A 16577-nucleotide genomic window follows, 5' to 3' on the forward strand; every position below is an offset into this window, starting at 1 on the left:
TTGTAGATGCTGCGGCCCGCGGTGTTATCGAAAACTAGGAGCACATCAGAGATGAGCGGATTTGAAATTTCTATGTCCTAATCCAATCCAAATCCGAACCTTCAAATCCAAATCCTAATCCTAATCCATACCTTTTTTTTATTCAAGTCCATGTCCAATCCTAATCCGATTCCAACTGGAAATTCAGAAACAATACTAATTTATGCAATGGAGGGATTCGAAAATTTTCTTTCACAACCAACGATTCACTTGATTCAAGATAACTTAGTAACCATAAGTACATTATTTAACTGATCTGAATAAAGTTTGCCGCCATTCGCCACACGACATTTCGATCTCCCAGAAAATAGTTCCAATCCAATCCATATCCTAATCCGTTCTGAAAAAAATGTCTAATTCAAATCCAATCCAAATCCGACAAAATTTCACAAATCCTGTTTTTTAAAAACCTAATCCTAATCCATGCTCATCTCTGGAGCACATTTGAGTCCATGCTATCTCTTGTAATGCATGAGCGCCAAGCAGGGAAATCATGGATACCAGTGTTACTAATCAGGTCTTTGGTCTGACAGGGCTGCACATTTCATGTTCATTTCATTGGCACCGAGTGTACCATAGTGTAGTGTACCATAAGTAGGCCTACATTAATGACTGATCTGAATAAAGTTTGTCGCTATTCGCCACACGACATATCAATCCCCCAGAAAATCGGTAAATGCAATCCAAATCCTAATCCTTTCAGAAAAAAATCCCTAATCCTAATCCAATCCAAAGCCGAAAAAATTTCACAAATCAGGTTTTTTCAAATCCCAATCCTAATCCCTGCTCATCAGAGATGAGCGGATTTGAAATTTCTATGTCCTAATCCAATCCAAATCCGAACCTTCAAATCCAAATCCTAATCCTAATCCATAATTTTTTCATATTCAAGTCCATGTCCAATCCTAATCCGATACCAACTGGAAATTCAGAAAAAAAATACCAATTTATGCAATGAAGGGATTCGAAAATTTTCTTTCACAACCAACGATTCACTTGATTCAAGATAACTTAGTAACCATAAGTAGATTAATACCTGATCTGAATAAAGTTTGTCGCCATTCGCCACACGACATTTCAATCTCCCAGAAAATAGGTAAATCCAATCCAAATCCTAATCCGTTCTGAAAAAAATGTCTAATCCAAATCCAATCCAAATCCGACAAATTTTCACAAATCCTGTTTTTTCAAAACCTAATCCTAATCCATGCTCATCTCTGCTGCTCATCTCTGATGTTGACAGTTGACAATTGACATCACGCCGACATCATGGAGTGTTTGTACCGCGTACAGTAGCACCAACAACGATGTCGAGTATTTGTTACAGCAAAGTTGTGCCAGAAATTTCCGCAATTTTATCCAGTAAATATAATATCGGTAGTTTTTAAGCAACGCTTCCAAATTGCCAAAGCGGTTCAATGATGATAAAGCCGCCATAAACGAAGATATTGATGTTTGCATTACCCGTTGACACAATGCCGGTACCGTAATCCGCCGTGGTCGCCATATTGTCAATACAGCTGTATCTTTGGCGGGAATTTTCTTCTACTTCCAGTTCCAGCTTCCGGTAGCAGTAAACAAACGGAATTTTTAACTCGATGGTATTCCGTTTTTAAATATATGTAATGCTCTGAAATTAATAATGATATTTCAGAAAAATCTGATGTATAGTTCCTACGTTAGGCAAATGATTGAATCCACTTGCCGAATAAGCCGATATAGCCTACTGCCGTGGTATAGCCATATTATATTTCAGAATTTACATACAATTCAATTAAATTTATAGGAATCATATTTACATGCACACTTACATTTCTCTCTGTGGAGAAATTTCATCAGGCGCCACTTGTTGTTACTGCACAGAGAATGGAGAAAAACACGAGGAAACAGATAAAACGTTAGTATACCCTCAGTTTTTTTAAATACTAATAAATCTTACCAGTACCCTTATATACTCGTATATTGTTATGTTATCCTTGATTTACTTCTCTGTATAATATCATCAGGTTACTGCTCTGAGAAAAGGCAGCAAAGGTTGAAACAATGGGGGTATTAAATCATTAACATCTAATTATGGTGTTCTCAAAGTTACGATTTATCTGCATGAATGGCATACCCAACTCACCAACTGTAAAGTCATATGACTTGAGAATCAAACGACCTATTCAGGCATTTCGTTGTAACTTCAAAGAATACAGTAGTAAGCTACCACATTTTAGTATTTCACCTATCAGTACTGGTGTTTGTAAAATAGGGTCAGAAACAACTTGTTCCCTCTAATTTTTGACGAGTCTGCGCAGGGTAGATATACTTTGTGAATGTCGGCAATAATGTTTTCGAAATGTAGGTACAATATACGAACTTATACCGTGCAATATACTTATATACAAATAATTATAACTGATATTATACTTGACAGATAGCAATGTCGATGATGTTGCCGCAATGTCGATAATACCAGCCCAATGTCGACAATGCCGGCGCAATGCCGACAATGCCGGCGCAATGTCGATAATTCGGCGCAATATCAGCAATGTCGCCGCAATGTAGGTACAATATACGAACTTATACCTTACAATATATATATCTATGGTATTGGGTGGGGATGTAATGTGAAATTCCTTATGTTTTAAAATTTGCAGGTGATAAACTTAATGGAAAGACTACATTGCGGCGACATTGCTGATATTGCGCCGAATTATCGACATTGTGCCGGCATTGTCGACATTGCGCTGGTATTATCGACATTGCGGCAACATCATCGACATTGCTATCTGTCAAGTATAATATCAGTTATAATTATTTGAAGAGCTTCTTGGAGGTACAGAACTTCAATATACAATTAAATAGTATATTCATATTGAAATGAACCCGAATATTTTCGGCTGACACTCATCAGGGGTAATCGTCAGCAACTAGTAGAGAATTGGGAAGAACATTGTATATCAACAATCGTATCACAAAATATGACGTCACCAGCATGAAATTTCGAATGAGAGAGCGTTCAATGTACTATTTTTAGGTGATACACGAACTCCTTTTCTTGACAGAGTTTTGGTTGGTGTATTTTGATAAAAGTTGATTCCAAGGCACACAAATGGAATTGTGAACGGCCTCGACCTACGATTCGAAATCGGTCGTCTCGATAATTATTCGCACAAATCGGATTATCCAACAGATGTTTGCCGATGGCAGAATTAATTGCCTTTGATCGATCAGCATCAATCTTAAGTGGATGAGTTAAGGGTGAGCTTTTCACATCGCGTGACGCACGTGTTCTGATAAATCTGGGGACATGTTGGTTTATGCGGTCCTGCAGACGTCTTTTATCAAAATACACCAACCAAAACTCTGTCAACAAAAGGAGTTCGTGTATCACCTAAAAATAGTACATTGAACGCTCTCTCATTCGAAATTTCATGCTGGTGACGTCATATTTTGTGATACGATTGTTGATATACAATGTTCCATCCAATTCTCTACTAGTTGCTGACGATTACCCCTGACGAGTGTCAGCCGAAAATATTCGGGTTCATTTCAATATGAATATACTATTTAATTATAATTATTTGTATACAAGTATATTGCACGGTATAAGTTCGTATATTGTACCTACATTGCGGCGACATTATTGCCGACATTGCGCGACATTGCCGACATTGACAAAGTATATGTACCCGTCTGCGCACACTCATCAACTCACTGCGCAGACCCTTGGACAACGGTGCGCATTGACTAAAAAAAAAGGTCATCAATTCTGATTTTTTGTGCGCAACTCAGATTTCTGTTTACATTTTGCTCGTGCCGTTGTGTTTGAAATTAAGCAATTGGTTACTTCTAGATTTTCAAAAACTCCGAGCGAAAGCACAGGAAAAGAAAAATGTACGAGAGGAAGCAGAATCAATCAACTTTTTGGGACAGCTTCATTCTGAGATAGGTAACTTGATTTTGTTATGTGTTGAATATGTTTCAACCGGACCACAACGCTGTACACGGATATATTTTTCATGACATTTCAGGAGAATATGACGAAGCGTTGGATCTCCATAAATCGGAACTCAAATTATATCAAATACTGGAAGATAAAATCGGACAGGCCGTTGCGAATAGAAAGGTTCTTAGCTAAAAGATGTGATTTTAATTATCTTCTACCAGATATTTCAAACCGCTATTTTCTACCACAGTTTTTAATGACAGAAAAGTACTTGCATTTCAAATTTTGCTCGCTTCCGTAAATTCCCTCTTCTAATTTTGATCAATCATCTTTGAAATATATAAAAAAGTGGTTCCCAGAAGCAGAATTGAACAACTAGGCCTATCTCATGTTTCGCTTTTCCGAATTAGATCATAATTAGAATTATATCTACGTTTTTCCCAAATTCGATTAGAATTACAATTACTGATTTCAAAAAGACTCTAATTGAATTGAATTACAAATTATTGGACAAAAAAATTAAACATAAATAAAGTTTAGTTCATGTCTATTCAAAATTCATTCTTATATGCATGAGATTAGCAAATGTCTGTAGACCAGGCTTCGCTCATTTCGTGCTATACAGTTTTCCTGTAGCATTTTGAGTAAAGCCAGAAATCACATTATATATAATTGAAATTAGAGCATCAAAATATTTCAAGATTGGCGAATGCTACGCGAATCTCGGAAATTTCACAAGAGCACTGCATCATCAATCAAAACATCTCGAGCTTGCCAAAATGGCAGAAAGCGTACCTGAGCAGCAGAGGGCGTTTGCGACCATAGGGAGAACGTATTTCATGCAAGGCGAAGATTTGCACGAAGACGGGAATTTCGATGATGCAAAGTCCATATTTTTCAAGTAAGTTTTTAACTCGTATGAAACAGGAGATTTATTCCCCGTCAATGATATCTTGCAAAGAATCAACTAGTTTATTGCATGTCCTGTCCAAGTATAGCGATTGCTGTAAAGCTGTTCAGATGAATGCTGTGAAGTTTTAGAAATGCGCCTTAAGCTAGCTGCCATATATTTCTTTAATATCGGCTGAATACGTTGGGGTTATCGGTGAGGGTCCTGTCAGATTTTGGATAACCAAAAAATTGTTAGCTTTTTAAAATTAGAATTATAGCTACGTAGTTTTTCTCAAATTGATTTGAATTAGAATTAAGGAATTAGCGAAAACTTGGACATCTAATCAAGCTCCGTTCATATCAAATGTGGTGGGCGAATATTTTTTCCTAAAAAATCAAAATTTTGAATTTTTTTACCTTGAAAACTAAATTTTGACCAAAATTGCCCTCCTGGATGTAAATTAAGTGTCTTTGCTCCTAATGTTGGAATTGTACTACTTATCTTCATTTCTGGTTGAAACTGTCTGTCCTTACGAAGTAGAAAATGACAAATTTTTCGTGAAAAAATCTGGACCTATGAAGAATTCCAGTAGTTACATCACGTATTATGGTAGAAATAATTAAAATGTGTTGTAGTGCAACGAAAGATACTTTCCTACATTCTCGGGTAGAAAGTGTCTGTCCTCACTAAGTAGCTTACCAAGAATGGAGAAAGAACGTTCAACAACAGCAGTTGTTGGCTGGCAACAATGGGCTTGAGCAGAGAATGGGCCGTCTACACCGGTAGGCCTATAAAGCAGGCTACAAGCTGCGAAATGTCAAATGATAGGCTCACCGACAGTGCAAACATCTAAGAGACAAACGAAATGTAGGTTGCAGAAAAATTTTGACCATTTTTTGACCTAACGCCACAATTTTGACGTAGAGTGTAGAAACAGGACAAATTAAATTAGAATTAGGTTGCCTTTATTTCACTCTGATTAGTCTAATTAAACAATTAGAGTTATCTAGTTAAATTGATTGTATCGGTGTCGGCTCAAATTCTATGTCGGCCATGTTTTAGTCTCAACTTTATCTAACAGAGCTGAAGACGCATATAAAAGCAGCATCAGGTTTTCGCAAACAATAAAAAAAACGAAATGTCTCCCGGAGAAGGAAATTCATCTGATGGAGACGCGCGCGATCTCAAATCTGGCTTATGTTTACCATTTTATCTCTTTGGAAGAAAACGAAGATATCGCCGGTCATTATTCGAAGCAATGCCTGACGTTCTACAGAAAAGCGTTGATTATTTCTCAGTGAGTAAATGGTATTATTTCACATCCAAAATTGTGTACTCCAATAGCACTGCTTATTCTCTTTTAAATTGAGCCAGATGCATTGTTTTTTAGACAATTTAAGTAATATTTGTGCACCTTCTTGGAGGCACATAACTTCAATGTACAATTGCATTGCATATTCGTATTGAAATGAACCCGGATATTTTCGGCTGACACTCGTCAGGGGTAATCGTCAGCAACAAGTAGAGAATTCAAAAGAACATCGTACATCAACAATTGTATTGCAAAATATGACGTCACTAGCATGAAATGTCAAATACGAGATTGTTTAATGTAGGTACTATTTTTAGATGATACACAAACTCTTTTTGTTGACACAGCCTTGGCTGGTGTATTTTGATACAATTTGTGATACAATTGTTGTTATACGATGTTCTTTTGAATTCTCTACTAGCTGCTGACGATTACCGCTGACGAGTGTCAGCCGAAAATATTCGGGTTCATTTCAACATGAATATACTATTCAACAGTAATATTTGAAGTCAAAAATTATTGCTCGAAAAGGTCCGAATTGAGTCAAATTCGATGTGCGGCTTTTTTTAGCTAACCTTCGACCCGTTGCTCACTGACTCGGTGGTGAATTGAAAATGACTCGACTTGACTCGAGTCAAAACTATAAGAGTGAAATTGACTTGTGACGCGGAACCTTGTGACTTGGTTACAACCCTGAGCCATTCATAATAAATTAAGCATCTGTCTCCTCGACAGGAATCGGATTCTGCCGGACGAAACCCATCGAGTACGGATGCAGCTAGCAATGTATTTTCGATACTGGAATAAAATCTCAGAAGCCTCCCAGCACGCAGAAGAAGCAGTACGTTCCGCCAAAGTGGCTCAAAACGTTAAATATCATCTCGAAGCGTTGGGAGATCTAGGGGAAGTGAGTTTTTTCCTTTGTTGCTTTATTCATGAGCTCCATAGGCTGGATTTGTTTGCAGTAGTGTTGAAAGTAGCTGGCACAGTGGTTCTCAACCGGGGGTCCGCAGACCCCTAGGGGTCCGTGAAGCATTTTCAGGGTGTCCGCGACACCTCCAAATTTTCAAAATGGTTGATAAACCTAATTTTTGCTTTTTTGAATTAGAGTAATCACGACACAGTTTCACTTCATAACTCCAAAACTTATCAAACTCACATGTACAGAATTACTGTCTGAGATGAAATATTATACTAACTGTGCCAACACGACTTTTACGATCCAAATTGGCAATAGCCCACTGATACAAACGTAATGCTCTTCAGTAGGGCTGTTCAAAAAACTTTTTTTCCTGAATGTCGCTGGCTAGGTGAATAAATCGTTAGGTTGCTTTAAAAAACGACGCACACCAAATTTGAATTCCTTCCAACCGGTAATCGCGGATTTTGTACAGTTTGAAAATTTTTAATTTACCCAAAAATGCCAAAAAAAAATTTTTTTCAAATTTTTCTGTAAACCCCGTGAAATTGTTGCGCTGTCTTCAACGACAGCACAAAACAAATTTGAGTCAATTCCAACCCGTAGAAGCGGAGTTATTTGAGTTTTCGATGATAAATCTTGGATTATATTATCCACCGATCAAGGATAATTCCAGAATTATCAAAGAAAAACTCAAATAACTCCGCTTCTACGGGTTGGAATTAGATCAAATTTGCTGAAAATTTTGGTGTTCTTCAGCCAAAAGTAACATTTTGGCAGGGTCAAACCAGCAACTTTCAAAAATTCGGTTTTTAAGGACCGCCCTCACGCACAGGAGCTTGAAAACTTTGAATTTATTACGAAAAACTTTGAAAAAGATTTCAAATTTAACTGCAATTTTGTCGAAAATTTTGATGATTTTGCTGTCAACCTTGTGAAATTGTTGAGTTGTTTACGAATACGACGCAAAACATTTGACGTAATTCCAACCCGTGGAAGTGAAGTTTTTGAGTTTTTCATTCATAATTCTGGGATTACCCACCGCCTAGGTTATTTTGCGAATCCACAATTTTCAACTGCAATAACTTTGATTCTACCGGTTGGAAGTGAGCAAACATTGTTAAGTGTCGTTCTTTTAGACAACTTATTTCAAAAGGCTGACAGTAACCCTACCAACCACCTCTGTTTGCTTTTGTTCCAGATCCAGTTGCATTCCGGGAATTGCGAAAGCGCGAGGAAGTCGTTCAAGAAATGTTTCCGATTGTCGCAAGATAGCGAAAACAAGGCCGTGTACCGCGAAAAGCTAAAGACAGGTGAAATTTACATTGTGGTCTGCCCAGGAAAAAAATTGCCGCTCTCAAAATGCAGGGCGACGCTTCAACTCTTTTGGAGTGCTCGAGCGGTTATGTTTTTGCACCATTTCCAATTGTACTGGGACAGTTTTTAAGCAAAACTCAGGGTTGTAACCAAGCCACATGGCTCCGAGTCACAAGTCAATCTCACTGTTATAGTTTTGACTCAAGTCAAGTCGAGTCATTTTCAATTTACCACCAAGTTCAAGTCAGCGAGCAAAGGGTCGAGTCTGAGTCATGGTATTATGACTCGAGTCAAAGTCATTGTGTTGAATGCTCCGTTTCCAGTTAAAGTCTTGTTAATCCACTTTTTATAAGTATGTTTAATGATATCGAATGGTTCGGATTTATAAGATACTAAATATTCTCACTTTTAGCAGTTTCTGGTCGCATTTTCAAGTACCAGCACCAATAATCGAAATCCCAAATGTTTGGTTACTTTACTAGCCTATTCTTCGAAATTACAATAAAATGTCGGTCTTGGCAGTCTGAGTCTCGAGTCATATGACTTGGTTAGAGTCATGCGCAATGACTCGAGTCCAAGTCGAGTCAATACACAGATTGACTCGAGTCAAGTCGAGTCACTAAAAAATCGTGACTCCAGCCGGACTCGAATCATTACAACCCTGGCAAAAGTTAAAATAACAAAAATTTTGTAAAGTAGATAGTAATTATGTGATATGTCTGTGTAGTATTTATGAATGATATATTTAGCTTGAAGGCATTTCTAAAAAACAGCTGTGAAAAATAGACCCTGCATAGCGGTAGCTTAATGTATTTTATCAAATAGCACCCAGCTGTGTCCTAAAAATCGCTGCTAATTGGTTATTGAGTTACTTGAGTACTGGCTTTGACTCATTTGACCACGTCTGCCCAGGGTTGTAATGACTCGAGTCACGATTTTCTGATGATTCGCCTTGACTCGAGTCATTTTCTCAAAATACGGAAATGACTCGACTCGAGTCAATCTGTGTATTGACTCGACTTGGACTCGAGTCATTGCGCGTGACTCGAACCAAGTCGTATGACTCGAGACTCAGATGTCCAAGACTGACATTTCATTGTAATTTCAAAGAATAGCAAAGTAACCACCTTATTGGGATTTCGTCTATTGGTACTGGTACTTGAAAATGCGACCAGAGACTGCTAAAAGTGAAGAATATTGGTAAATGATAAATGCAAACCATTCGATATCACATTCGAGTTATAAAAACGGGGTTTAACAAGACTTCAACTGGAAACTGAGCAGTCAACGCAATGACTTGGACTCGGACTCGAGTCATAATACCGTGACTCGGACATGACCCTCTGCTCGCTGACTTGTACTCGGACTTGACTCGAGTCAAAACTGTAAAAATGAGATTGACTTGTGACTCGGAGCCTTGTGACTTGGTTACAGCACTGCGTCTGCCTATAGTAGCATCACTGTTTTCCATTAAAATCACCACAATTTTCTTTACCAAGCCGTGAAGATCTTGTCGTTACAACGTCAATGCGAAAGTTCGTCATCGATGGACCTTTTCAAACTGTACGAAAAAATTGCGGACAAGTTTTGCGAGGCTGGATACTATCAAGCTGCGATCGACTATTACCAAAAGCAAGTTAGTTTTGCATCATTTCCTAGACTATAGTGTTTCCGATCCTGTTTGTGTGGTTGTGTTCAGGGCAGAGCTGGGCAACTAGAGTATGCTCAGCTTGTCCAAATTACTAGGGCCTGGTATGGAAATTTCCCATTCCATACCATACCATGCCCTGCAAATTAGATCATAATTAGAATTATAGCTACACCGATTTCAACAAAGTTCAGCTACACTGTTTGTCCGAATTAAATTAGAATTAGAATTATAGCTACACCGTTTTTTACCAAATTCGATTAGAAATATAATTATGGCTACACTGTTTTTCGAAATGTGATCAGAATTAGAATTATAGTTACAGTCTTTCTCAAATTAGATTTGAATCAGAATTACAGTCACAATTATTTTTCCAAATTAGATTATAATTATCGCTGTAACTACACCGTTTTTCCAAAGTCGATTAGAGTTAGAATTATAGTTACAGTTTTTTCTCAAATTAGATTTGAATCAGAATTACAGTTACAGTTTTTTCTTAATTTAGATTAGAATTAGAATTACAGGTACACCGCTTTTAACCACCGAGTCAAGTCCGAGTCGGCGAGCAGAGGGTCGAGTCGGAGTCATGGTATTATGACTCGAGTCCAAGTCATTGAGTTGACTGCTCAGTTTCCAGTAAAATTCTTGTTAAACCCACTTTTTACAACTCTGTTTGGTGATATCGAATGGTTCGCATTTATAATATACTAATTTTCCTCACTTTTAGCAGTTTCTGGTCGCATTTTCAAGTTCCAGTACCAACAGACGAAATTCCAATAGGGTGGTCACTTTACTATTCTTCGAAATTACAATGAAATGTCGGTCTTTGCCGTACGAGTCTCGAGTCGTACGACTTGGTCCGAGTCATGCGCAATGACTCGAGTCCAAGCTAAGGTATTACACAGATTGACTCGAGTCGAGTCATTTCCGTATTTCGAGAAAATGACTCGAGTCGTTACAACCCTGCATGGAAACATTTCACAAATTAGATTAGAATTAGGTTTTCAGCATTTTGCTGTAATTAGTCTAAATACAAGTCTGATCGGAGGTCTTGAACATGATATTCTCACGGAGATATTTCATGTTTTCAGGAGAAAATGTTTCCGGAGCTACAAAACTTGTCGCCAAACGAGAAAGCTTCCGTTTATTATTCGCTCGCTCTGACATCCTCCGACCTGAACAGACACCAGACCGCGGTGGAGTATTATCACAAAGAAATGGAGTTTTATGCGAATCCGAAAGAGGTGAATGTTCAATTTTTGTAGCATTTTACGGCGTCGTTCCAGATATTGCCCAAAGCTATTTCGAAAGTAGGCTGAAACTCTTTCAGTAGATACGCAAAATGAGTATCTCTGAAACGCTATCAAAGACAATGTATCTATGAATTTATTTCACAGCGGACCGAGTGTTGCTATTAACGCATAGAACGGTTGTTCAAAAATAACCTTTTTTCCCGGATCCCTGGGATTCACTAATTAGTAGATGAGTTATTAATCAAAAACTCAAATAACTTTGCTTCTACGGGTCGGAATTTCGTCAAATTTGTTTTGCATCGGTTTTGTAGACAACTCAACAATTTCAAATTTAATCAGTGAATCCCCGGGATCCGGAAGAAAGAGTTATTTTAGAACAGCCCCAACTGGCCAGTAGGGGTGTTCAAAAATGACTTTTTCTCTCAAATCGTACTGGCTACTTGATAAAATTGTGAGGTTACCAAATTTATGCCTACACACCAAATTTGGTTCAATTCCAGCCAGCAGTCGCATTGCTACAGGAGAAGAAAGTTTCTATTATTATATAAAAATAAATAAATATGCAATTTGAAATTTTTCTGTTCACCCATGAAAGTGTTAGGTTGTCTATAGAAACGATGTTCACCAATTTCGGTTCAATTCCAACCAGTGGACGTGAAGTTATTGCTGTCGAAAAATTTAGATCTGAATAAAATAGTATTTACGGTGAGCACACCTATAATAAATAATTGGCCACCGTAAATACTATTTTATTGATAATCCAAATTTTTCGACTGCAATAACTCCGCTTCCACTGGTTGGAATTGAATCAAATTCGGTGAACATCGTTTCTATAGACAACCTAACACTTTCATGGGGTGAGCAGAAAATTTTCCATTTATTATTTATTTATTTTTATATAATAAATAGAAACTTTCTCCTCCTGTAGCATAGCGGCTGCTGGCTGGAATTGAACCAAATTTGGTGTGTAGGCTTAAATTAGGTAACCTCACAATTTTATCAAGTAGCCAGTAGAATTTGAGAAAAAAGTCATTTTTGAACAGCCCTGCTGGCCACCGTCGAGCAGAGATTCGTTGTCACTGACGTCCTCTCTACGACCTCGATCAAAGTCAGTTAATTTTTTTTTTCATCCAGCTTTCAAAAACTTGGACTCAAATAGGCAAGGCTACCGAGAAGATATCATCTCGTTCCCGAGAAGCGGAAGCTTGCTACGAGAAAGCCGCAGAATACGCAGAGCGCAGCGGTAACGCGGGATTACATCTGAAAGCGCTTTCGTTACTTCTGGACGTGCAAGAGAAACTGAAGTCTGCGGATGCGTCAGAAACGAGAGAGAGATTCGCGGCCTTGCAGCATTCGGCTGGGATTTTGTGTGTTGACGATATTGATTCGGAAGATGTCGGTGTGGAACATTCGGCCCAGGTGTGTGTTTATGACAAATTGTTTTCTGTGTTGAATTTTATCTCGATGAGCTTCTTGGAGGTACAGAACTTCAATATACAATTGAATAGCATATTCATATTGAAGTGAACCCGAATATTTTCGGCTGACACTTTTCAGGGGTAATTGTCAGCAACTGGTAGAGAATTGGAAAGAGCATTGATACGATTGTTGATATACGATGTTCTTTCCAGTTCTCTACTAGTTGCTAACGATTACCCCTGACGAGTGTCAGCCGAAAATATCCGGGTTCATTTCAATATAAATATACTATTCAATTGAATTTTATCTCGTCAGAACCAGGGTTGGAATACTAGAAAATTTATGCTTTTCCAAAGCGCATTAGAATCAGGATTGCTGAACTCGTAGAAATTTGTAAATTTACGTCAATTTTTAATTAGAAATACAACCAAAGCAAGTTCAGTTGGTGTCAAATCTTTTCAATCTCGTAGTACAGATGCGTTGTTCAAAAATTAACTTTTTCTTCAAATCTTACTAGCTGTTCGAAGAATTGTTAGGTTGTCTGAAAAAAAAACGCTGCACACCTGATTTCGCTCTATCTCAACGCGTAGAAGTGAAACTATTATTTATTATTATTATTTATTATTAAAAAAGACAAATTTTTTTTTTCAAATCCTTATGGCTAACCCGTGAAATTTTCAAGTCGTCTACAAAAACTGTGCGCAACAAATTTGACTCGATTTCAGCTTCTCCAAATTTGATTAGAACTAGAATTACTGGGTCGTGAAAATGCGCAAATTGAATTCTATTCTGAATTTGAGAGAAATACTACAAAAATCAACTTTGCTTCATATCAAACCAGAGTCTATACTCATAACTGTAGGCTACAGCTGTTCAAAACAATTTTTTCTACCAAATTTCACTGGCTACGTGATAAAATTATAATGTGGGCAAAAACAACGATACACACCAAAATTTGGCTCAATTCCAATCAGTAGAAGCGAGATTCTTGCCGTAGAAAATTTTGAATTTAACATACAAAAAATACAGAATGAAATTTCAAATTTTTTCTGCCGACCAAATAAAATTGTTAGGCTGTCGGTAGAGATGTTGCACAACAAATTTGGCGCAATTCCAACCACTAGAAGCGAAGTTATTGCAGTAGAAAAATTTCCAATTCCATGATTTCGTAATAAATAATTGAAGAGTTAGCCACCGTAAATGCTATTCTATCAAAATCTAAATTTTTCTACTGCGATAACTTCGCTTCTAGTGGTTGGAATTGAGCCAAATTTGTTGTGCATCATCTCTACTGACAGCCTAACAATTTTATTTGGTCGGCAGAAAAAATTTGAAGTTTTAATTTTTCTATGATAAATTTAAAACATTCTACTGCAAGAATCTCTCTTCTACTGGTTGGAATTGAGCCAAAGTTGGTGTGCAGCGTTGTTTTAGCGAACATCATAATTTTATCAAGTAGCCAGTGTAATTTGAAAGAACGAATGGTTTTTCAACAGCCCTACTGTAGGCCTACACAAAGCTTGGCTCGTTTCACGCTATACAGCTCTACTACAGCAATTTCAGGGAAAGCAGTAATTAGATTACAATTAAAATGAGATCGTAGAATCATTTCACAAATTAGATTATAATTCGATTTTTGGCATTTTTGCGCTAATTAGTCTAATCACACAATTAGAAGTATCTAGTTTTCCAAGTCTGCCTGTGACCTGCAGGCGCCTCCAACTTGATGGCGATGACTTTTTCAGGAGACGCAAGATTGCGAGAGTGACGATTGCGACTCTTTAGTCGACAAGGAGCTTACGACGATCTCCGACGGTTTGTGCACTTTGAAATTAGATTGAAAATTCTGCGTACGTTTGGAATTGGATTGCTGATTTTCAGACGATTCCGACTCTGAGAAATCGCGTAAAAGCCGCGACACGTCTGCGGTATGGAAAAATAAATTGAACGAAAAAGGGGAGAGTCCCCTTCACCGAGCTTGCATCGACGGGCACGAAAAACGGGTTCGGATTCTTCTGGAACAGGTGAAATTCCGGATCTAGTGTGCTTTCTTATACACCACAACATACCATCACCAATCTGGGCTGCCATGAACACGTCAAAATGTATGGCATTTATAATTTTGGTTTAGAGCAGACTGAGCAACGGTTCACAAACTATGGGAGCACCGCGCCCAAAAATTTCTGTATTGAAAGTGGAGTCGACTTTTATCACAATACACCAGTCGAACAAAAAGAGTTTGTGTGCCATCTAAAATTAGTACATCGAACGCTCTTGATTCGAAATATCATGCCGGCGACGTCATATTTTGTGATACGATTGTTGATATACAATGTTCTTTCCAATTCTCTACTAGTTGCTGACGATTACCCCTGACCAGTGTCAGCCGAATATATTCGGGTTCATTACAATATAAATATACTTTTCAATTCTACAATATATTGTTACTATCATAAATATATTATACTTCTACACATATCGAGGACAGATCTATACCTACACCACTTTTACCGTTTTTATTCAAACGGATAAAGACAGATTAGCGGCCTGTTCTTCAAATATTGGTCATGATACAGGAGACCTTAACAAGTCATATAGAATGTCATGAGTCATTGGACATTGTGACTCAAGGCATTGCAACCACGCGGAAACCTAATTCTATGATACCTAACCCTAAACCAGGGGTCGGCAACCTTTTGCTAGTCGCTGGCCAAATTTTGGGTGTACAACTCTTTGGCGGGCCGGAATTTTTCTTAGTACTATACACTTCGTTCGGTACTATACACTTCGGTATATTATCCTACATTGCTGCAATCTCAATCATACCAATCAGAAGACACATGTATTTACACTTCAACAACACAGAATAATTGTGACAATTGACGCAGCTTGCTTTGTGAAAGGTTTTCAACTTCGGGTAACAAGTCAGATGAAACAAGAATCAGACCCTATTCAAAATGGACGTCAGAAATACGTGATCTTAGCTTGCTCTTCATGAATTTCATTGTTCACAACTATTGTTCACATGCGTACGGGCTCCCAAAAATCGATGCAATTTCTTTTGCATTGCTGGTCAAGCTGGGATAGAGACCAATTTCAAGAACGTACTCTTTGTCAAAGTCATGCAGCGATATGCTCTTTGTATGAAATTTGTCATTCAATTCCACTGCATCGCATTTCAGAAAGGCCCATTTGAAATTTTCAGGCAATGGTATTGGCGTCCGCATTAAACATAGTACTGAATAGTCAGAATTCATTTTGTAGAGAAGGAATGTCGGAAAAGCGGGTGAATATTCAGTAGTTAAATTTCGTATCACAGTTACAAATGTAGTGTTGGTACTAGGTTTTCTCTCCTCCAGTACAGGATAGTGAGCATAATTTTCTTTGTACTGTTGACATTTCCAGAGTCACAGATTTGTTTTGAATGCTCCTCGACATCTCATGTATTTAGTTGTTTTCCCCCTGAAGTTGCAAATTCAATTTGTTCAGATGTGACGTTAAATGTACCAGGAAAGCAAGATGAGTTGCCCATTTTCGATAACAAGATTATGAGTCGGCGATATTTGTGTTTTCAAGGAAAGTTGCTATTTCATTTCTCAGTTCATTCACTCGTGTAAGCATAGCTGAGCGAACATGACAGATATAGGCCTGCATGACAACGCCATGTTGATTCTCTGCTTCTAGTAATATCTGACGTAACTGATTCAGTTATTGAGACAAAAATCATATTAACAGTTTTCGCCATTGTGGCCAAAACACTATTCAGGTTTTTTGTCTTGGCACACAATGCCTTTTGGAAAATTAAACTATAGATAGGCTAACTAACATACGGAGACTAGTTATC

General features: G+C 37.8%; 1 protein-coding gene across 1 annotated transcript in view; it reads left to right on the top strand.

The window, feature by feature from the left end:
- Positions 1 to 1825: 1825 nt before the first annotated feature.
- LOC145443129 (tonsoku-like protein) overlaps positions 1826 to 16577 on the top strand; it is a 29416-nt gene continuing 14664 nt past the window's right edge. The window contains 12 exon segments of the mRNA XM_080321124.1: positions 1826 to 1936; positions 3881 to 3976; positions 4059 to 4153; positions 4675 to 4874; positions 5947 to 6162; positions 6913 to 7084; positions 8298 to 8409; positions 9913 to 10049; positions 11153 to 11305; positions 12449 to 12733; positions 14479 to 14548; positions 14615 to 14757. Coding sequence (XP_080177250.1) covers positions 1906 to 1936; positions 3881 to 3976; positions 4059 to 4153; positions 4675 to 4874; positions 5947 to 6162; positions 6913 to 7084; positions 8298 to 8409; positions 9913 to 10049; positions 11153 to 11305; positions 12449 to 12733; positions 14479 to 14548; positions 14615 to 14757 — 1710 coding nt within the window. The 5' untranslated portion in view covers positions 1826 to 1905.

The sequence above is a fragment of the Botryllus schlosseri genome, chromosome 7 (genome assembly GCF_051294905.1).
Source record: "Botryllus schlosseri isolate E-star chromosome 7, Bs_hap1, whole genome shotgun sequence".
Lineage (NCBI taxonomy): Eukaryota > Metazoa > Chordata > Ascidiacea > Stolidobranchia > Styelidae > Botryllus > Botryllus schlosseri.